The sequence below is a fragment of the Artibeus jamaicensis genome, unplaced genomic scaffold (genome assembly GCF_021234435.1).
Source record: "Artibeus jamaicensis isolate MK-2021 breed Jamaican fruit bat unplaced genomic scaffold, CSHL_Jam_final contig_851, whole genome shotgun sequence".
NCBI classification, from domain to species: domain Eukaryota; kingdom Metazoa; phylum Chordata; class Mammalia; order Chiroptera; family Phyllostomidae; genus Artibeus; species Artibeus jamaicensis.
Genome location: NW_026521986.1, coordinates 11,626,501 through 11,651,017, shown reverse-complemented (window position 1 = coordinate 11,651,017; position 24,517 = coordinate 11,626,501). Strand labels below are relative to the sequence as shown.

Sequence of the window (24,517 nt, the reverse complement as noted above, 5' to 3'; positions counted from 1 at the left end):
ATAAATAATATCTCAGGATTTTCACAAACATAACATGAAAGTTATTAAGTGCTAGAAGGAACTACAAAATGAAACTCTATATTTTTTCTGAATTTATTAAAAAGTATACTCAACAAATAAAATTGTATACATTTAAAGACCACAACCTGATGATTTGATAAACATATACACTGTGAAATATTTGTCACAATAAAGTTAACACATGCAACACCTCATGTAGTTACATGTGTGGTGAGAATACTTAAGATCCACTCTCTTAGCAACTTCTTAACATACAATACAGTATTATTAGCTGTAATCACCATGTTATATATTAGATCCTCAGAACTTGCTCAACTTAGAACTGGAAGGTTGGACTCTCTGATCGATACCTCCCCTTTTCCCCTATTCCTTGCCCCTGGCAACCACTACTCTACTCTCTGGTTCTATGAGTTCAAATTTATTTCTTCTTTAGATTCCACATATAAGTGAAATATACAGGATCTTTCTTTCTCTGTCAGGCTTATTGTATATAGTATAATGTCCTCTAGTTTCATCCATGTCCATGCAAATGGCAGGAGTTCTGCTTTGGATGAATAATGTTGCAGTGTATACATGTATCAATTTTCTTTCTTCATTCATTCACTGACAACACAGCTTGTTTACATATCTTGGTGATGGTGAATGCAAATCAAACCCACAATGAGATATCACTTTACATCTGTTAGAATGGCTATTACCAAAAAGACAATAAATAACAAGTGTTGGTGAGGATCTGGAGAAAAGGACATCCTGTATACTGTTGGTGGAAGGGTATATTGGTAGAAACGTATGGAAAGCACAATGGAAATTCCTCAAAACATTAAAATAGAAAACTACAATAAAACCCAGCAATCCCACTACTGGGTAAATATCTGAAGGAAACAAAATCAGTACTTCAAAGAGATATCTGCACTCTCATGTTTCTTGAAGCATTATTCAAAACAATAAAGACATAGAAACAACCCAAAGTTGTAGAAATTGGTATCACTGAGTACTTTGTTTGAATCAGCAATCAGAGCATTTTCCTTATGAGGTTCTGAGAGCCCTTCTAGCCTGGAAAAAAGACCAAGATTAAGCAGCTCCCCGGGTGGCTGGCCTGCTCCTTCTAGGAGGGTGTGGTTCTGTGAAGAAGTGGCTTGCACACTTACGGCGGAACCCCAGGATTCCCCACTGTCAGCCCCTTTCCTCATAGGCAGAGTGGGGACAGTGACACTGATCTTGCCGGGGTGCTGTCAGCATGAGCAATCATGTGTCAGAGCACTGGCCCAACGTCTGGATGAAGTGGGCCCTGGACAAATGCGAGCCATTTGTACACTGCATCTGAAATGTAGGTAGCTGGCACATACTTCACCGGGATATTTCGGAACATAGCTCAACACTTCCAGCAGCTCAATATGCTCTTTTTAATTTAAAAAACAAACAGCCAATTCCCAAAATATCTTTGGTAATGTACTGGAATAAACTCTGTGACCCTTCAGTAAAGGAAACATCCTGTTCAGGCAGTAAAGGCAGGACTTGTATATTTAGAGCACGTGAACGTACCCAAGTTTCTGAGTTATCTTGTATACCCATTCTCCCATTAGACCCTCCATCGGCTCCTGGAAATGAGTCAGCACTATGAAGGATCACTGAGTCTTGGTTCCTATGAAAATATTGTCCCAACAAGTATGTTCGCAGATGCTTTTCTAGTATCTTCCAAATTTCTAAGAGCAGAGCCTGCAAACATCTCTATAAAGGGCCAATTAATTAATATTTTAGGCTTTGCTGGTTATATGGTCTAGCTCCATGACAGTCACTCAACTCCTCTGTGGTAGCCACAGACAGGTGGCAACTGGCATGGCTGTGTTTCCATAAAACTGGACTTAGGAACTTTGAAATTTGAATTTCGCACACTTTTCCAGTGTTGTAGAATATTGCTTCTCTTTTGATTTTTTTCCCAACCATTTCAAAATGTAGAAACTGTTCATAACTTGGATGCAACCCAAAACCTGGCATGGGGGTAGATTAAGCCCAAGGGTAAGTAGTTTGCCGACCACAGTCCTAAACGTGTAACATATCAGCCACAGAAGACAGTGGATTGCTTTTGATATTACTGGCCTCTCCTTCCTGGGAAGGCAATGAAGATAATGACATTCATAATTCCTTTCACGAAGAAAAAGCTCACTCCATCCCCTCGCTGACAGGTAGCCTTGTTCATCTGTTTCCTTGACTAGCTCCTTGGAAGGGCTCATCATTTTAGCCTCCGGGGTCATGCTCTTCCTTGGCAGTTTTCCTGCCAACACTATCACTTGTGCCCCTGTTATCGGCCATTATGTGTCACCAGCACATGAAAAATGGTAGAAAGAGAGGCCTCCAGAGAGTCAGCAAGCAGGCTCACGTTCCTCTCTGGCATAGGGATGCGCATTTGCCAGCACTCTCTTTTAATTACTTTTTTTAAAAGGTAAGGCCATAGTTTTCTACTGTGCTGGCCGGCCTGCTATGAGGAATGTGTTTATTAATTATATTGCTCAATACCATAATTGTTATATATTCTAATATATAACATAACTACAGATAGTACAGTCCTATAAGGAAGCCACACTATCTGGGGCTACAATAGAAGAGAATTCCCTTCACTTATTTTGAATGTACCTGCTTGGTCATTTCCCCTCCGTGACAAGGCCCTGTTTGTGCTCCAAGCAGGGCCTCCTATGAGCATGCAGAAAGCAGGGAAGGAAGGCGCTTGGTGTACACATCCATCCCCCATGTCTCACTTCCTGGGCACTGAAAGGGTCCTCTCTTCTGCCCTCAAATGGACTTCAGCCAATACAAATGGATGACCCAGACTTAATTTAGGTTGGCCACACATCTACATCCCAAACACTGAAAGGAAAACCAGTCCTTTAGCACATTTTCTCCCTAGCTATGAAAAAAAAAAAAGGTAAAATTCCAAAATTATTTTCCCCTTCCTTTTTCTAGTATAAACATTGTAATAGACAGAATAAAGACAGAATACCCCCCAAAAAATGTCCATATCCTAATCCCCCAAACCAATGAATATGCTGCCTTCTGCAGCAAAAGGGATTTTGCAAGGGTCATTAAATTGAGGATTGTGAGGTGGGGACATCATGCTGGATTATCTGGGCAGTTTCCATGTAATCACAAATTCCAATGAGAGGTAGACAGGAGGATGAAAGTCAGAGAAAAAGATGTGATGACCGAAGCAGAGGTAGGAGTGATGCAAAGTCATGTGTCAAGGGACTTGAGAAGCGTCTAGAAGCTGGAGAAAGGTAGGAAATGGATTCTCCCCTCAAGCCTCCACAAGGAAGGCAGCCTTGGGAAATCATTTCTGACATCCAGAACTATAAGAGAATTTTTTTTTGTATTAAGCCACTAATTTTGCGGTAATTTGTTACATCAGCCACAGGAAACTAATACAGGCAGCTAGTAGTTTCTAACAAGTCAGCCACTCTATCTGGTGACACCTAACCCTGTAGGATGAAAGGAAAGGTCTACTCCTCTCTCTTGCAGGATCCCTAAATTCCAGAGCTACTGAACATTTAAGTAAAATGAGATATAAAATGGAAGATTGAAAGGGGTGAGTGGGCAGCTAGAGACATATACAAAAAGCATTAGCCAAGAGGACTGCAAAGGATGAGATAGAAATGGAATGTGACTTATTTATAGCAAAGCCTGCCTCCCATCTCAAGTGTGTGACAGAAGAGCTGTTTTAAAGTTTTATTCCTCAAACTTGGCTACAGAACTTGGCTGCTTCTCAGAACTGTGCTTTTGTATTCAGCTTTAAAATATAAGGAGCAACCCCATGGTTAAACTGCAGGAGAAGTAGCTGAGGGCAGGAAAAGTGTCGTGGGGAGTGGAAAGAGGCTGAAATGTTATTTGGATTTAGTTAGTTGCTTGAGAAAAACAAATAGGGAACATAACAGTCAGTGGCTTAGAAAGATTCCAAGTTGGAAATTTCTGAACACCCCAGCACTGAGACTCTTAAGATAAAAGTGATACTGCAAGGCTAGTCAGACACTTGGATGGGGATCTGGGTTAGAGGTAGGTAGTAAGGAGCACACTGACCCTAATTATTAGAAAACCCCTTACTCTCATCCTGTAGTCTCATGACACTGAGTTTTAACAATCACCCAGGGAAGCCCAGCCTATCTATGCAGAAAAAATACTGACCTTCTAGAACACAATATATGTCAGGAGTTGTGACACAGTTAATGCCTTTTGACCTAGGAATTCTAACTTTTGCTATTAATAAGAAATAAGAGACTGAATAATTAAATTATGGTATGTTATCCACTTAGTACGTTACATAACCTTGAAACAATGATTATGATGATATATTATGGCTCAGATAAATGCTTAGGATCTGACAGGGAAACATAAAGTATGTACATAAAGTACATACACTGTGGTTACCCACAAGGATAGCACGTTATATATTATATATTCATTATATATCATATATTTTTATGTATACAGTATATCACTGATAAGAATTAAAAGAGTGGGAGGAAACAGACCAAAATGTTCACTGTAGTCATATTTTGTGGTAGGAACACATGACATTTTTCTGTAGTTCGTACTGTGATTCTTTAAAATTGAATTGTTACTTTTAAAATAAAAAACAATTATTTTTAAAAGAAAAGGAAGAATGAAAATGGGTTGACAGAAAGATCAGCTTGACCAATATCTTACCACATGAGTTTCATTAACAAAAAATTTTTGTTTTCTTCCTTCAGGGTTTCCATATGAAGAATGAGGCTATTATATCAGGTACAACTCCTAAATTTAGTAATAAGATATGTTTCTAAACATCTTATACTTTCTATCATCACACCTTTGGCCATACAACTCCCATCACCTAAAATTATTTCTAAGCTCTTTTCTACTGAGCCAAATCTTGCCCTTTCTTAAAGACACAATTCATTTTTTTTTCAAATGTCTTCCTCCTCTGTAGACCCACCCTGTCCTTACCAACTCTCTTATCATTAGTTACAAACAGCCTTAAGAGCACTTTTGCTTGTCTTTTTTTTTTTACATAATTCACTTCTTTTTAAAAACCCACAAGCTTTAACATAAAGCAAACCAGATTCAAATCCCACACCAGTTATTTACTTCTCCTGACCCTCAGTTTCCTTATGTGTAATATAGAGTAACCACCAGCTACCTAACAAGCCATGCTGATGATTAAATGATTCAGTGCATGTACAGCACCCAGCACAGTGTTTGGTATATAGTTGGTAGCTAATAAATGTTTATTTTCTTGCTCAATCTTGCGCCACTCTTGGTCTCCCCAACCAGACTTTAAAGTTGTCTAGGACAGGGACCATGTGCTATACCCCTTTTGATTCCCCATACAACAGTGGGTAGGGAATGAAGTACAGCACTCTGCCAGTGCCAGAGCAAAGGCTCAACAAATCCACTATGTGTTGATTTGGTTTTTGCAAGGAGCACTAAGCTTCAGGCAGAGACAAATTAGAAACTGTAGTGGGTTAAATTGTATTCTCCAAAATATACAGTATGCTGAAGTCTAATCCCTGGTACCTGTGGTGTGATCTCATTTGAAAAGGAGGTCTTTGCAGATGTAATGAGTTACACGAAGATGAGATCTGAATTGGACTGGATTCAAGGGGGTCCTAAATCCCCTCACTAGTATCCATTGAAGAAGACCACCAGCTGAGAATCGGAAGGGTCTTGGGTCCTTGACGAGCCTGTTGAGCAACTGGATCAACCACCCCATGTTCTTGGCTTCTAGTCATGAAGGAAGTCATGTCTTCAATTGCTTGAACCACTTTGAGATTGATCTAAAACTTTACAGTCCAAAACATTCTAATGGATATGTGGGATAATAACAGTACCCTAAAAGTTGGAGGGAGAGTTCATAAACATAAAATGTATGCAGTAAGCATTCAATAAATTAATTTCTTTTTTTTAAAGGGGTCACGTGACTACAGAAGCAGAAAGTCACGTGAGGATGGAAGCAAAGACTGGAGTGCTGCAGCCATAAGCCAAGGAGCACCAAGGATAAGCGGTAGCCACAAGGCACTGGGAAGAAGCAAGGAAGGATTCTTCTTCCTTAGAGCACTGAAGGGGTGCATGGCCCTGCTGATACCTTGATTTCATACATTTAGCTTCTTCAACTATAATAGAATAAACTTTTATGAGTTTAAGCCACACAGTTTGTGGTAATTTGTCATCATAACCCCAGGAAAGTAACACAGTATTGTTCAGAAGTGTCATACAGCCTGTTCTCCAGGTCTTTGGAGCCACGTAAGATTTCCTCTAGTAAAAGCTTCCTTTCAGGCCCATTTCATATCAGAGTTATGTGCCTGATATACTCCCCTTTTCTAGAGTTCTGAAGAACTAGACTGGTGTGAGCAAATGTAATTCTGATACCATGGTAACATTACACTTGAGTGTCATCCTCTTACGACTACTTATCCAGTGACTGGTGCCACCACCCACCCAGCTACCCAGGCCCAAATTCCAGCCATCAGCCTCAAAGCCTTCTCTCTCACCTCCCATGTCAATCCCACTTCCTAAATATACTGAAAGTTTCTCTCATCGTTCTTCATCTCTGCCACTACCACCATCCTAGACCAATAAAACCACTCAGGAAATCTCTTTTCTAAAACAATTTAAGAGCCAATTGAGGCTACAGAGACAGATCCATCTTCTTTCGAAGCCAGTGTTCTGATTTTCTACTTGTACCAATGGCTGACTAAATGTTTCAGAATGACCCTCCTGTTGAGAGTAACTAGAAAGGCTGAAAGTGTTTTTTTAAATATGTTTGAAGGCATTAGAGAGCTATCAAGGGACAAAGAATTCGGAGGCCAAGATCTGAAAGAAAAAAGACAGCTAAGAAGGTGAGGCAACTGGAGCTGCTTTGCCTCTTAAGAGCATTGCCAAAATCTGAAGCAAAAGGCACAGCTGAGTAGCTGATCAGTTCTTTTTGCAACTCATGGAGCTTAAGGGGCAAAAATAAGGAGATGGAGTGAACACCCAGGGTTTTGGTTGGGACCAGAAGAGCTCACTTCTGAAAGTAAATGTGATCTAGAAATATACTGGCCCTAACAAGAACTAAAATCTGACTGCACACAATCTCCGTACCTAATTAGATTAAGGTGATCTGCCCCAGCCCGACTGACAGAAAAGGAAAAAAAAAGTATGGAAAGAAAATAACTGGTAATCTAGAATTCTTTATCTAGAAAAAACAGCCTTCAAAAAATTAAGATGAAACAAAGACATTTTTAGACAAACACAAACCAAGAGAATTTATTTCCATTAGACCTGCACTAAAGAAAATACTAAAGGTCCCTGGCTGGGTGGATTGAGTGCCAGCCTGTGAACCAAAAGGTTGCCAGTTGGATTCCCAGTCAGGGCACATGCCTGGGTTGCGGGCCAGGTCCCCAGGACGGGGCAAGCAAGCGGCAACCACACACAGATGTTTCTCTCCCTTTCTCCCTCTCTTCCCCTCTGTCTAAAAATAAATAAATAAAATCTTTAAAAAAAATTTTTTAAAGAAAATACTAAAGGTATTTTAGTTCTTCAGACAAAAGAAAAAAGATACTAGATGGAAGCACAGAGATTCAGAAAATAACAAAGAGCAATGAAACAATAATTTTAGTAAATATATATAACCATTATATTTAGCAAATAAAACAAAAGAAATTAAAGATTTTATTTATTTTTGGAGAGAGGGAAAGGGAGGGAGAAAGAGCGAGGGAGAGAAACCTCAATGTGAGAGAGAAATATCAGTCGTTTGCCTCTCATATGCGCACTGACCAGGGACCAAATCCGCAACCCAGGTATATGCCCTGACCGGGAATCAAACCAGTGACCTTTCACTTTGCAGGATGATGCCCAACCAGCTGAGCCACACTGGTCAGGGCTAAAACAAAATTTTATAAAACAAAAATGATAAAGTCTTATAGAGTCTTAAAATAAACATTATTCAATATGACCACATATCAGGATGTCAGTAACCATCTTTTCAAGACAAGTAGGTCTACCAACACAGAAATCCAGTAACCTGACTGTGGGGTCATTTAAACACTACAATCCTATCCCACTACAATTATTTAGCTAATTCCCTTTCAACAGATCAACTTATTTCCATCTTTGTATGTCATTCACCACAGAGGCATGAATATCCTTTTGGAGTGGATGAATATTTATACCTGTATTTCTACCTTTGAATATTTTTTCATTCCCTTATCATAGTAACTTTTTAGAAGCAGAAATGCTGACTAAAAAACTGGTCCATTTCTAGTTTTGATTTGTATTGACAAGCTAAGAGACTTTTAAAATATAATACTCCACGCCCCAATGATTTTAACACGCCCATTGTCCAGTCACCGATATCTATTAGCTTTTCATGTTTCTTGTTCAAACGACCGAGAATGGGGAACGTACTCTGCGGTCCTTCATGTTCTCCGTAGTGTGAGGATACAGGAGTGTCAGTAGCTAGAGTAATAAACTGTCAGCAAAATGTAAAATCCTAGACTCTGATATGAAATGAAAAAAAATAATAAATGAAGTCTTAAAACACCAAAGAATTTTCAAATTAGAAAGTTAAACTCATGGAAATGCATCATAAAACCACACTGAGCTATCCCCCACACTAGAAATAGCATCCCTTTCATCTGTGGACACTGATACCACGGGGCTGGGACTTGCCCGTTCTCCTGTGTCCTGCCGACCAAGATAATGTGATGGGGAGTTTTTCCTCTGGTCAGGTTCATCCTGGGGGAAAGGAAAACAATTTTTCCCTACAGCAACAAAAAACCTTCAAAATATTTAATGAAAGGAATCTTAAAATGCAGGTTGAAAAATTAAATTAATTACCCAGAACACTCTCTAAAGTTTTTCTTGAGAATTTGATATTAAAAAAAGAAAAGAATAAAAGAAAATCCTAAATGGTCAAGACCAAAATGCACTTGTTTTAAACATACTGTTACTTGTTTTTAAAACTTTGCTTAGGTTAATTATTTAAAGAAAACCATAAAGACAGCAAAGTAAGCAACGGAAGCTATGAAAGAATAAACAGATAATAAAATGTCCATTTCTTTAGTTAATGAAAGACCTACAATGTTAGAACTGGAAGTACTTCTGAGATCACCCAGCCCAGCTAACCTCTCACTGTGCAAATGGCAGAACTGGACTTAACCTTGAAACATGAAGCAACTTGTGCACAGCTAAAAGTGAACTAGTGGTGCAGCCACAATAAATACCCAGATACCCTGGCCCGGTTACACACTCTTTCCATGACACTCTTGATTCATCTACGTACAAGGAAGAGAGGGGCAGGTGATTGAATCCTACAGTTAGAATCTGGTTCAAAATTACATTGGTCCCAAGAGACGTTTAACAAACAGCTCCTAGGTATAACCTAGTAAAAAGACCCTTCCTCATTCCTTCCCATCACCTTCAGATCCCCCCTATGTCTTATCAGTAACCGAATTCTGTTGATTTTAGTGCCTGTTAACCATCTCTCAAACACATCCCTTCTTTTGTACATTAACCACTGCCACTGGTTTGGGCTTCATTTTTCCCTCACCTAAATTCCTATAAAATCACTAAACTATCCTCTGCCTACAATCCTCTCATTTCTCTTACATCACCCCTCCAAAAGACTATTCCCCACCTTAAACATATGGCTTATCTGTTTCAAATCCTTTCCTGGAGAATTTCCTTAAGAAGAAAAACAGAATATCAATGGCTATTCTTTGCTTTTGGGATACCTGCATGAGTCAGAGCCTTATCAGTAAACAGAGGGCACACATAATATGGGACAATTCAAGGAAGAATTATTTCATTAAGGACCAACTATGAAGGTCCTTTCATCTAAAAGGTTTAGGAAAACCGTAAGGGAGCACTCAGGAAGCTCGGACATGAGGAAGCACAGCTGTGTGGTCCACGGCTTCTAAACAGCCCACAGAGACCCCTACCTCCTGTGCTCATGTCCTTGCAGAATCCCTCCCCTAGTGATGGACTTGCTCCTAATGAAGGGAGGAGATGCGATGTCCAACATCAGGTTTTAAAATAGTGAGACTCCCACTACCAATCCCACCCCTCTGGCTCCTCTTCCTGGCCCGTTCTGATAAAACAAGCTTGTTGTGAGCTGCCCTAGGGAGAGGCACATGTGACAAGGAACTAGAAAAGTATGGACCTCATACCTTCCTATGTCCTCCCAGACCTTTTGGCCGGCCTCTTTGATTACTGATATTGTCTAGTTACCCATCTCTGCCCCACTGGCCTGTGGGTTCATTCAGGGAATAGCCCTCATCATGCATCCTTAGCATCTACCAGGATCTGACACACAAATAACAACACATATTTGCTGATTAGTTTCTAATTTTCATCTTGCCTTGGGCACCGGAGTCTGCAGGTTCCCTGACTCAATTGTGCTGGCCTCTACCACTGCCTCTTATGAATTCCAGAATAACGCCCTATTCCCAGCTTTCTCTCCACCCTTGCCTCTTTCCAGCTAGATTTTTTCCTTCTTGGTGCATACCACTGCCTGTGTAACTAAAATAGAGCTACGTTTACTTTCTGGAAGTATGCCTAGCCCATTTTCTGTCCAGGACTTCAAGGGTCCTGGATCATTAGAGGAAAGTGACCTTGGGGTACCAGAGCAGCACAAAGGTAAGAACCAAATTCTAGCAGAAAAGGCGTTAATAAACAGAAGCTAGCAACGGCATGCTTTTTAACAATCCCTTTGATATCCAGGAATATTGGCTTTTTCTTCTTCCTGTAAAACTCCTAATTAATCCATCCATGACACCATAGATTACTGACAATACCCAGTGCTGCTGCTTAAACATTGCTGCCGCTCTCTAACATAAAATCAGTACTGCAAACTCATAACTGAACACATACCTTAAATGTAATTAGCAAACCGAACACATCACCGCCAAGAAGGGACTTTAACTGTTGACTGTTAAATTATCACAACTATAATTTTTTTCTTCTGATGTCTGATTACACTGGGTTTAATGTTAATCCAATTCGGGTTACCTAGAAATGTCTAAAATATTTTCCAAAAGACAAGTTCAAAAGACATACACATAAGTCTCACAACATTGTTTTGACATCAGGGAAGTTACCAACTTCTAACAGATTAAAAAGTTACGGAATGAAAACTGAAATGATTGCAGAAGGGTATGTGCACATTGTTTACTCTAAGCCCCTCACTTTACGGAGGAGAAAATGAAGCCAAAGTCACATTTTATTCATTTGAAAGTAAGTGCACAGGGTTCATTGTATTATGCTTGTTTCCACCTACAAGAACACTGAATGCATTATTTCTGTGTGTATGTGTAGTAAGTAGCATAATTGAGAAGGAGAAAAAGAAAGAGGAAAGGAAGAAGGCAAAATAAGACGCAGACCAAGGACAGAAAGTTCCCTACCCAGAGGCCCAGCAGACGTGGGAACCGGGACTAGACACCCAGAGCTCTCAGCTCCCTGTCTGGCATCTTCCACCTCCTGACCCAAGCCTGGGTCACATTAAGCTCCAATTTTCTCTGTCCACCTACCATCTAACACCCCTGAGTTCTGCCAAATCCAATTACTAGTCTAGCTGGAAGTTTGTCAGGAGACACTGTTAACACCACTGGGGAACCAAACAAAATCAGAAAGTAACCTACTCAAAAAATGTTTCCAGCTATCAAAGAAAGTACACATTTCAGAAAGTCCTTAAGCAGGAAAAGAGAATACCAGCAAGAAGAATGAAGGTTTAAGCATTAAATGTTCAGTTGTTAACCCAAGTCAATTCTCCGAGGATAAGCACAGAAACCAAAGATCTGCTGCAGAGTATTTTCATGTATTTAATTTCACCAATGTCTGCTGAGCCACAACAATGTGGTAATGGTTGTGTTGACACTATGGTAGTAAAAAAAGATTTTAATGGGCCAGGGAGGGGGGGTGCTGGTAGGCCTCCAGCTACCTGGACATAATTAATAGGAAACTGCTCAGCAACTTTCAGCAAGTTACTCGTCCTCGCCATACTTTAGTTTCTCACCTGTAAACTGAGGGTCTTACCTAGAAAATCTTTAAGATGAAGCTACTAAAATCCCTAATTTTTTGTGTTTTACAATTTTTTAATTCTTGTTCAATTACAGCTGTCCCCATTTCCCCCCCATTGCTCTCCCCTGCCCAACCCCCCTCCCCACCTCCCACATTAAAATCCCTAATTTTAACTCTATGACAAGAGCCTGGTTCTTCTACATCTGGAGAGATGTACAAATAATTATGAAATCCGAAATCCTCTTCAAAACACCAACTTTCCCATTTCTTTGAGATGCATACTCTACCTGGATGTTGTCAAAGACACAAAATAAATGCATTTCAAACTTAGTTAGGTATCAGATTCTCCTGAAAACATTTTAGTTATTTTATTTATTTTTTGTGTGTCTATGAGGTTTGTCTGGTTTTGTTTTTTGGGGGGTTTTTTGTTTTGTTTTGTTTTGTTTTTTGTTTGTTTTGTTTTTTGCTTAATCCCTTCACCTTTTTCACCCAGTCCTACAAATCCCCTCTCCTCTGACGGCTGTCATTCTATTCCCTATCTGTGAGTCTATTTCTATTTTGTTGGTTAGTTTATTTTGTTCATTAGATTCCACAGATGAGTAAAATCACTTGTCTATCTCTGACTGAATTATTTTATTTAGCGCAATGTTCTCCAGGTCCATCCATGCTGTCCCAAAGGGTCAGAGTTCTTTCCTCTTTATGACCGATTAGAATTCCATTGTGTAAATGTACCAAAGTTATTTTATCCATTCATCTATTGGTGGGCACTTGGGCTGCTTCCATATCTTGGTGATGTAAATGATGCTGCAATGAACATAAGGGTGCACATATTCTTTTGAATTAGTGTCTTGGTTTTCTTTGAATATATTCCCAGAAGTGAAATCACTAGGTCATAATACAGCTCAAGTGTTAAATTTTTGAGGAGATGCCAACATTTTAAAACTCAGATTCTTAGGACCCAGCTCAGATCTATCAAAAAAAATCTTTAAGGAACAACATTTTTATAATTTTTATAAATGATCCAATATATAGCCAGGTTCAAATATCATCACTACATTGAGTAGTTCAGTGACCAAGGATCTTTTGGACCCAGGAATATAAAGAAGGTTAACAGGTCTAGGCAACTTTATGAATAATTAAGCTTTTCTTTTAAATAGATTTTTAATGGTGCCAACACATTTTTCATACACACCTCCAATCTGAAATATGAATATGAAGGATGAAAAACTAAATTAAAAAGTCTGTTCAAGTCAATAAATAAATCAGGCCTTGGGAAAGTACAACTCTTACAACTAATGACACAGAAAACATAAAAAGTAAATGAAGAGTATTCCGAAATGTGTGAGCTTAGGAAGTACACCTATCATTACTCATAAGTCAGAAGGTTACCACCCTAAATGGCATTTAAAAGTCACAACAATATTATGGACATAATCATCCTGCTTATTACTCGGAAGTCCATCCAAAAGCTCCATTTTTCTAGATTTGGCTTTTAAAATGTCAGCATCTAAATCAACACAGCGTACTCCAAGCAAAAATTTCACACTGAAAATGTCTGACAAGAGAAAGAAACAACAAACAAGAGAAAGAAATCAAAAATGAAAGCACTATTTACAGTGTTTTAAATGTGAATTTTTGTTGCAGACCTCCAAGTAAAGGTCCGGTTTCATAGCCACAACCTTGAATAAATTGTTACATAGAGGATGTCCACAGAAAATGTTTTGAATTGACTGTGGTTTCAAGGATCGATCCTTAGCTACACCTTGAGGATCGGGTCCTGCAGTAGGTACATCTTGGCCGTAGCCAACGGCTACTCTACAGCTCTGAGAGTAGAGAAAACTAGGTGAATATTCTGTTGCGGATACAACCACGGCTTATGCAAGTCAGCTAACCTAGGTTTAAATGATTCCAGGTCCTGGACCCATACTGGGCAATGAGTGTGTCTTCTCTCTTTCTAATAGATTGAACATATCCAATATTCCTTTTATAGCAATTAACTAATATGTCAAATAACAAACACATGCATACCCCTGCCCACAAATTTGTCATGAGGAAGCAAGATACATTTCCAAATTAAAAAACAAACGACTAGTGCCCATTTCTCTAAAGAACTATAGCAATTCACAACTTTGTTTTTCAATTAAACAACAACAACAAAAAGAGCTCCCTGGTACTGCCTGAAAAGTAAAAATCAAGTTACCACAAACTTGTAGAAAGTTTCCCCTTCAACATAACAGCAAAGATTCCATGGGGAAGGGTGTTTGAATTGTATGACCTTTACATTTCCTATCAACCTTTAATAACACAGTGATTTGTAGTCTCCTAAATAAACTAAATATATTTGTAATGTTTTCCTGTGTCTTAAAAAAGCAACGCACTGTACAAACATACTTTAGTCCACTTGTTAACAGCATCAACATTTAGATATTTTGTAACATCTTTCGCCCCAGTGTCACTGTCTCTACAAGCCCTAGAGATAAAAGCAGCAGCAACATTCACTATGGACCACCTCCAGGCCAAGCAGGAGCTAAGATGCCTTCCTTACTTGATCTAAATACATCTTCACAGTAACCCCACAGGCACTATCCCTCCTCCTGAGTCACATTTCTTTTTTTATAAATGAAGAAACTGAGGCTGACGGAAGTTGAACAAGTGACTCAAGGTCACACCAGTAGAAGTGGCAGAGTTGCAGCTTTACCTCTGTTCTAACTCCAAAGCCCATGTTTCTGCAGGCCAGGCTTAGGGTCTCCCAGTCCGAGGAGGATTAAGAAGGTCATGGTGAACAAAAATCTTTCTATTATTCTGTATGACTCACTAATTAGTTAGCCCCATTAAACTATTTTTTTTCTTTACCACAACTTAATAAGCATCTCTCTTAGAAACAGATCATCAAAGCATTCTCTTGCAAAGCAAAGAATTAAGGAATTTGATACTCAAAGCAGAAATAGTTTGAGAGTTCTGTTTTTATGTAGAAAAGAGAAAAATTCATCATCTGATCATCCAGAAATATCTAGTCAACACTGCCCATATGATTAACAAAGATCAAACACAGAGTCACACAGAATACATAGAACCCAGCAGACAACTCAAATAGTTAGTAAAATTAATGAATATTAATTCATTTTCCTTCATATGTAATGGGTAGTTTAAATTTTCACAGCCAAACATTGAAAAGTTATATAAGACACAGTTATTTCCTTAAGTTTGGTATGTGCACAAATAAAACTTGTGTGCCAGATTTCCTTCCTTTAAAATGTATTCTTTCAAATGTCTCCGTTTGAATTAATAACATCAATGTCTTTCTATGACCCAAGGTCAAAAAACCCATTCATCTCTGATTCTCTATTTGCTTCCTAATTCAGTATCCGATTGTTTTCCAAGTCATTTTTAATTCAGACTCTTTAGTCCCTCTGCTCAGTCCTGCTCATTTCTGCAGGGCACGTCCCTTACCAGGTTAGTGGCCTCCTTACCTTCCTCACAGGCATGGAACTCTCTCTCCCAGAGCTTCCAATCGACCCTGATAACAGTGCATTTGCCGCATGGGGGCAAGACTCATAATCCCAAAGAGATGTTGATTTTACAACTCCCAGCATAACAATCCTCCATGATTAAATTCCCCGTGATTTTGCATTCTAAAATCTGGCTCCATCCAGCCTCTCTTCCCAGAATCCTACCTCCACTTACTTCTAGTAATCCATCCTACACGCAAGCTAACCAGTTCTGGTTGCTGTTCATTTTCTCCAGCTCTTTGCGTTTGCAGAACACATCTTTCCATCTGGAATGTTCTTTCCACATAAGCAATCTTACCCATTCTGAGTTCAAAGACTACTCCGCCACAAGCCTGTCCCTGACTTCCAAGGCTGGAAGCAATTGCTCCCTCCTCTAAAATTATGTAACTATCTACCTGCACTTCTCTTTTGAAAATGAACACTTAGACTCTATTACAGTTATCTGTGTATATCTTATATCTCTCACCAACTGTAAACATTTAATACAAACATAGCTCTGTATCTCCCATAGCATCTAGACCAGTTCTTATACATAGTAAGAGCTTGAAGAACATTCAGTTAATAAATGCTACAGTAAGGCCTTTATACCAAAGGAGAATACATCTCCATCTGTATTGCTTAGGTGATCTTTGAGTTTAAAGAAAAAACCACATAATGTTTTTCCAAGTATTCGATACCAAATATGAATAAAACCAACTTCCTTGAATTTTAGAATTGAAGAACCAGAGGACACAAGAAGAAAATGGTATTCATTTATCAGTCCAGGCAGTGTAGGCAGAAATGTTTGTTGAGCTGTCAACCATCAGTCAACCCTACACAGGACATGCACACACACACAGGCAGCGTGGGAGCGTTTAACCAGGTGCCTTACTTTGCGGTAGACTATCATGTTTGGAGAGCTGTCCTCTGGGTCAGCAGTCCCCGCTGCTCTTTGATCCCCAGATCCCTGAGCCATCCTGGATGTCTTCACTCACGCTGCAAAAAAAGAATGAATAGGCCATTAAGACATGCAAGATTATATAAAGAGAACTCCACAATGCAAAGATCTAAGTATCTTTTGGCAAGTGGCATGAAAACAAAGCATGATGTAATTTCTTATTTTGCCTCATTAAACAGTATTTTTTTTAAAAAATAGGGTCTTACTGTCCACATACATCCTTCTAATACCAAAGCAACATGTTCTTTACTTTCCAGCCCAGAATTGTGCACTCCAGTTTTAGGTAATCTCCTGAAGACAAATAAAACCACTCATTCTGAGGCTGATTCTACTTTTTACCAAAGCTCATCTTATGATTAATTCTATGCATTGAAATATGAATATTTTATCAGGGAAATGCAAATTGAAGCCACAAGGAGATACCCACTTGATACCCTCTAGGAAGGTAATAGTAATAAAAGCAAAATCTCAAATAACAAGCATTGAAAAAGATGTGGGTAAATTGGTGCCCTTACAGAGAACACTGTGAAGGTACTAAGTGCTCTGAAATGTATGATTTAAAATGGTTAATTTTATGAGCACTGTTATAAGTACAGGGGATGCACTATGATAAAGGCAGTCATGACAAAAGAGAGGCTACTATGATTCCAAATAAAAACTTCAGGCATTTGCGAATTTCACCTCAATTAAGAAAAATGATTCTTTTTAATTTGACCTTTTAAAATGCTCGAAAAGATAGCAGTGAGGCAATGAGAACATATGGAATTTTCAAGTAAGGAAGCCAGTTCATTTCTTGGTATGACAATATATTTATTTATTTGCTGGGTGAGCTCAAGCAAGTTACCATATTTTTTGGACCATAAGACACACCTAGGTTTTAGAGGAGGAAAATAGGAAAAAAATTTTGAAGCAAAAAATGTAGTCAAATGTTTCATAACATAAATAACATAATATTTCACCAATGTAAATGTAAACAGAACTCAATAGCAGCATTAACAACCATTATTCCTACCATATGGGGGGGGGTGCATCTTATAGTCCAAAAAACTGTGTTCCTTATTTTAAAATATATATGTTGAGCACTTGCTGTGTACCCAGAACCATGCCAAGGCACCTTTCTCTGCATTGCTTTCATCAGTAAAATGTGAATTTTACTGACTACTCACAGGTAAGAGTTAAATAAACTGAATGTAAAAGTATCATATAAAGCTATAAAAGTCCTATACAAATGTTATCACTAATCTAAGAACCTGCTTGGCTTATTTGCACAAAATTCACAGGCTTTTCATCAAAGAAACTTTCATAAATACCATACTTGACAGAAAAGGCCATAACAATGTTTTTTTAAAAACTCAGGAAACATTTTATTATAAAATAAGTTGGTACCAAAGGTCATTCCATAAAAAATTAGTTTGGGCAAATAATGAGAAAGAGATGGCAATTTGTAACTTATTTAATTACCCAAAGTATCCCATTTGTATACTGCTGTTCGTTTTCTTCATCATTTATGAATTAGGGTCCATTTTAAAAGCGAGATTACATGAAGCGGTAACCAGCATCATTCTATTATCTCTGCTCATGGCGATATTAGTAACTCTATGAATATAGTGATTATTATTCTAATCAGTGGCTTTTAAAGTTAAATAAAGAACATGCTGTTTTATTCCTAAATAACTACTTATTTACCTACTCTTTTGCCTTAAATAGAATATGACTGTGTGTGAAAAACAAAACTCAAGCCCACTTATGTATGCTCATTTGTCTATGTAGCAGAGGCATTTTGAGCTCCTATTGCTTTATTTTAAAATGAACACTTCCACTTTAATGAGTATATCATCTTCCACCCAGAAAACTGTGTTATAACAGCAAGGTTGGAAGTGACCTAGAAACAATCCTGTCAGTGCTCCCTTTGCCTGACTCTCTTCCCTGCCCTCCAACAGGGGCATGTCTGTGTGTGAACCCCTAACATGTCCCGGGGTCTGGACGTTAGACCGCTAAGTGAACGCAGCCAGGAATTTCAGTGAGTCTAGTAGGCAGTAGACAAGCTTCTATTTTCGACTCCTCCATCAACTCACTTTGAAACTCAAGCAAGTCCTTTACTTTTTCTGTGTCTAGAGAGGATCATTTCGAAAACACTCTCTAACCCTATGTCAGCAGTTGTCAGGGAGAACGGGATGGAAAACCCACAAAGGTAAAGATGCTCTGGATAAATTCATTAACCACAAAGCTGGTGTTCATGAATATAAGAATAGATTTCCATTCGTTACAATATAGTATAAAATATTTATTTTTTAAATGGCGTACGAAATAGGAATATTTTAAATTTAGTGGTAAACAAAAACAAAACCTTCATGCTATTTATGTATCCTACATGTATATACACAGTAAATAATTCAGGGACTTTGGTTTTAATGACTAAAGAATGTGTTTTTCTGAAAACACACAACTACATTTCAATGGAAAGGAAACATGTTAATATTCTTTTCCTATAATGGCATACAGCTAACAAAGAGGAAAACTGACAATGTATTAAGACGTGCATTTCATCTCCTCCAAGAAGAGACCAGCGTTTAATGGTTACAAGCTGGCCTCTGCCCTCAGGCAGACCTGCGTCTGGATACCGGCTCCACCGCTCCACGCTGAGTGATCCCGGGCAAGTGACATCCCCTCTCTGTGCCTTTGTTTCCTTATCCGTCACAAACCTCGATCCCAGCATAGTAGAAGCTTTCTGCACCAGGAGGCCTGGTTCCCCCACCTGATCGGCAATTAAATAGCTGTTGAAACCAAGTCAAGCCACAGCTTCCCTGCACCCCAACCGGATGTTCACTATAAAACCCACCACCACTAGTTTTCCCTCCAGTTCTGACCTAGAGCTCAGGAATTCAAACTTCTAAATTTCCTTCAAGGACTTGCCAGAATATTCCATGTCATCTCTCTTCCATCATCGCTGCCTATATCCTAGCCCAACACCTCTATTCATAACAGTGCTCCTGTGGAACTTCACAAAAAATCACAGAACTAAGGTTAAGCTTTCCCGCCCAGACTTAGCATTCCGCCCCTAGAAGCAACTACTGTAATACCACCACCCAACCACTAGGTGCCATAGGACTCAACACGTATTCTTGGAGTAAACAGAGCATCCATCCCCTTGCAAGGCTCCATGCTAGGCCCTGGAGAGGTAAAGATAAATCAGACACAGATGCTCTCATTAAAGTGTTCAGAGTCCAGAAGGGGTGACAGACATGTCCACAAAAGCAGGAGATTGTAATGTGTGGTGTTCACTTATGATAACACAGAACAGGAGGAGGGGGCAACTGAGATCAGGGGAGAAGGACCAACATGGGTCTGGGGGAGGCAGAAGAGGACACTTGAGCCTAGGTGACAACACAGGTGTGGACATCTGAAGACCCAGAAGTGGACACTCGGGGAAAAAAATGAGAATGATCTGATCTCAAGGACATTAAATAGGAGAACAGCCAAATGTGGGGAGCGAAATAGCAGGGATTCCTGCCCCTCTGGATTCATGACTTTGTTCACTTATTCATCAGGCATCTCTTCCACCAGCAAGCCAGTTCTTCCTGGGCAGAACCTTTGCTGATGCTGTTCGCCCTCTATTGCTGGCACCTAGAATAGGGCCTGGAACACAGTTGGTATTCAAATATTTTTGAATAAATGATGGAACTGATAAGATTCTACCAAGATGCAAGTATACTCCTTGTGCAACACTCATCTAGATAATAAGGCATTAGAACTGCCAACAAAGAGGGCTCTTTCTCAACAAAGACCTATGTGTGGAATCGCACAAGAAGGCTTTCCCCAGGGTTTATTGATATGGCTCGGCTGAGCTCAGGAATTCACTTTTGGAACCCATGAGCAATTTAGGTGAGAAGGAATATGTGGGAGGGTGGGAAGCGAGATGAGGTGAGGCCCTTTGAATAATAGAACAACTGAGCATCTCTGACTCAAATTCTGATTAACAAATCTTTTGAAAGTCAGGACTGCAATTTACTCCAAATTTCTACTGCATTTGTGGCTCACAGTGCTAACAAATGCCAGGTGTTTTCCTTTGTAACAACGGCCTCTCTACAGCAATCAAAGCCTAGGGCCCAGCAGACAGCACTGCTGAGCACAGCAGGTAGGAAAGACCCAATGATGTGGAAGAGGAAGGGACTTTGCAATCAAACCAGAAACTACATCCCAGCTCTGGTCACACCAAGGCCACACCAAGCATGAACTTCCAGCTCTTCACCTGGAAGATGAGAACCCTCTACTTTGCAGGGTTGCTTTTGAAGAGATAATAAAATAAGCATATAAATTCTCTAGCAAAAAACAAATGTAGAAATGGACCAGCAGTCTTACTCTATGCCAGTGTTTGGCCAGGTGCAATTCCAAGGCCACCTACACAAGAGTCGCTGCAGAAGCCCTTCCGAACCTACCCTCAGGTATTCTGACTGGGTGCATAAGAGATAAAGCCAACAGGTAAGCTCCTCAGGTAGTCCTGATGCTCGACTAAGAGGTAGACCCTATAATTATACTGCAATGCCATTAAAATCAGTGTCACATGCAGCTAAAAGCCTTAAGATATCACCCCTGCTGCTCTTACTGCCCAGCCCTCAAAACTCTTTTCAGGGAACTATTTTGTAGGAGAGATAATCAAGTGCTGAGTGTAATAAAGTCTGAACATTTATTTATGCTGCCAAATAAGAATTCTGATGATGCTATTTCCTCTCCCCCATATACATCAAATTCACATTGTTTGCCTCAGCCTATTAAAACTCAATGGATTTTTTCCCTGACATTGGCAATGTTAAGCTCTTCAGTAGAAAATTTTACAATATGTGTGCTAGCTCAGTAGTACAAGCTTGTTTATATAGTTCTAATCTAACTGAGTGGGCAGGAACCTCAGGGGGGGAGAAGGAAGAAAACAGCTATAAAAGAACAAATAACTCTTCCCGTTATAGCAGAGACTACCAACTTGACATTTTCTATATATTCAAAGTTCAGATGTTCAATGACAGACTGATTGTCTATTCCAGGTAATGCACCAAAGATCTTAAAGCAAGGTGACCAAGCTCAACCCCCAGGGGCCAATTTTGGTGGCAATGCCAGGCACCCCATATTTTACTAGGATATAATTGCTTTATCATCTCAGGACTCCAGTTAGGACTCAGCAATTCCCAAAAGCTGATCCAAGGACCTGAACCAAACTAGCAGGCTCAAAATCACCTGGGGAAGATACTACAGGTACATGTTCCTGGTTCCCATGCTCCAAAAATCCTAATCCAGTTGGCCTAGAGTGGTCCCTAGAGATTCATGATTTAAATGTTCCCCCAGGTGATTTGGAAGCACAGGCAATTTTGGGAACCACTGACCTAGATTCCATGGAGCCTGCCTCCTCTTCACCTGACCCCTCCCTCCAGTCCCAGGTTGCAGCCATGCTGAGGTGGGGCTCCTTTAACTTCTATTGCATTTAAGCAAAAATTCAATGTAACAGATCAAGCAAGTGTCATGGTATCAAAGAACTGGCTCTCAGTCCTGGCCATCTACTTCAGTGCTGTGCAACCATGAGCAACTTACTGCTATGCTCATTGACATCGATGGGTCTCAGCCTTGCCTGCTCGTCCAAATCACCCGGGAAGTGCTTCACGGCAACTGTAGCAAGTGGATGTTATCATTCCTACTCTACAGTTGAGGAAACTGAGGCTCCAGAACATGGGTAACTTGCCCAAGGTAACACAGCTTGTCAGTCGGGAAACTAAAATTCAAACTCAGGGCTGACTCCAGGGCCCACAGACTTTGCAAATTGTATGTCTTGGTCTCCAATAAAATCATCTATATAAAGAATTTAAAGCAAACCTGTGTAACTACAAAATTTAAGTATATACTAAATGTAAAATGCTTAGCACCTACATACTATATATAAAGTACTTAGTAGTAGGTACTACTGATACATAGTATAACTGTTACACAGTAGGTCCTCAGCTACTTCATGGACCTACTAATTCCCTTCTACTAATTCCTACTAATTTCCTTCTAATTCCTAGTGCATCAGTGAAATTGACTTTCCCATGCCAAGACTATCTTAAGACATATAAATAAACACAATCCTCTCTGGGTTGCCAACAGCTGCTTGACAGCCTAAACAAACTAATCTATCAAAGCCACTTTCAAAGAAAAATATTTTTGCATTCACTATATTAAACAGTAATCCTAAAAATTAAGCTGGGAGTGAGAAAGAGAAAGTTCTTCACGTAACAGGATGTGCCTGGCTGTGTGATGCGCCTCCCAGTCCTGTTAACACAATGGCTGCTTGAAGTTCAGGTCCACCCAGGCATCTCCTCTTACCAGGGCTCTGAACTCCACACTGCTCTGGACACCCTCAGACCCTGCCAATTCTCCACCGACTCCTCCTGCCTTTTGAACCCTTCTTTTGTATACAGTATGCCTACTATGGCCTTCTACCTTCTCTTTGAACCTTGACCTTCGGTGACCTTCATGGAAAACTGACTTCACCCAAACCCATCCCCCCTGCAGATCTTTGTTCTCACCTCGTGTTTCTCAAGACTAGGAAGGAAAGTAAAGCATCCTCCCAGCTGTTCACTGTTATTTTAAAGTACTTCCCTCCCATCCCCCTACCCAGATCCCTGCTCTTGTCAGATCACCAGGCTTCGCCCCTTCCTACCCAAAGTCACTGCTGTGTCCCACCTGCCTCCTGCTTTGCCCTTTCATTCCCTGAAGACAGGGTTCTGGTGCTGGTTCTCAGAGGTTTACTCTACCCCTTAGTCAACCTCAGGGGCTGTAACATGAAAATCGAAGACCTAACAAAGCCTAGTTTCTCCATATTTTTTATTTCCTCACCTGAGCCCTTTTCCTTCACGCCCCCTCCCCAGCCACCGCGTCACATGGCCACGTGCTGAACCTTATCATCACCGGTGCCTGTCCCACCTCAGGTCACCCCACTTCACAACTCAGTTCCTCTACATGCACTACAAACACTCTTCAAAGGTAGAAAGGCAACCTACAACTTTTCAAACTTTCTTCTTCTCTCACTGGCTCATTATAGTCACTCACTCACCCCCTCACCTCCCCCTGTCTGTGGCTCGTCTCCCAGCAGACCTCCAGCACTGACGGAACCATACCATGTCCACACAGGACCTGAGTATCCGAGTTCACATCCAAGCAGCTGAACACTTCAGGGTGGGCTGGGGGTAAGAAGGAAATCACACGACCAGGCTGACTAGTGGCATTTTAAATTCACAAGCACAGACTTTAAATGAATTCGTCAATACTGCCCACCAAATCTAAAATGTTTTCCTACAAAGCTTGGTCTCCTTTTCTGAACTGGTTATCTCACATCTTCTGCTTATTCAAACTTTGCACGCAACCTCAGTTAATGGGGTCACTTCAAACTTCACTGACGAAACGGGAGCCAGCAGAAGGCAAGTCCCGGGACACCCTCACCCAAAGCACCCTAGTCTTGGTCTTGCCTCCTATCTCGGTGCAAGAAGTGTTGCTATAGCACAATTCTCCCCCCTCACCCCACCCTTACCACACCAGTGGGGCTCTAGCACTGAACTGCAGCAAAAAGACCTCCGAAGCAAACTCTCTGAGGAGTACTTGGGAAACTAAAGTCAAGCGAGGAAATAAAAACGGGAATTTTAAGCTTCTGGCACCTACAGCGACAGCAAACATTAAACACAGCCCAACTCCTAGCCAAATTAAATAAAATAAAACCCACACTAACGGCCTAGTTATCTCAGCTCCTGTTATCTGAAACATCATGTTTGGCTTTTACACAGTCATCAGAACCAGATATGACAGAGACGTTGAAATGATCAGAAAGGAAATTCAGTGGCCAGGTGGCTTGGTTTGTTGGAGCCTCGTCCCAAACACTAAAAGGCTGTGGGTTTGATTCCTAGTCCCTGGTCAGGATGCCAGGTACTATGGGAGGCAAGTGGCTGACGTTTCTCTCACATTATGTTTCTCTCTCACGCTGATATTTTTCTTTCTCTTTCTGCCCCTCTCC

General features: G+C 40.2%; 1 protein-coding gene across 13 annotated transcripts in view; it reads right to left on the bottom strand.

Moving 5' to 3' along the window:
- Positions 1-24,517, bottom strand: part of RGS6 (regulator of G protein signaling 6) — a 483,104-nt gene that overhangs the window by 443,657 nt on the left and 14,930 nt on the right. For all 13 annotated transcript variants that reach the window (XM_037127608.2, XM_053673234.1, XM_053673229.1 and 10 more), the window contains one exon: positions 16,426-16,529. In XM_037127608.2, coding sequence (XP_036983503.1) covers positions 16,426-16,509 — 84 coding nt within the window. In that variant the 5' untranslated portion in view covers positions 16,510-16,529. The remainder of the gene's footprint in view (positions 1-16,425; positions 16,530-24,517) is intronic.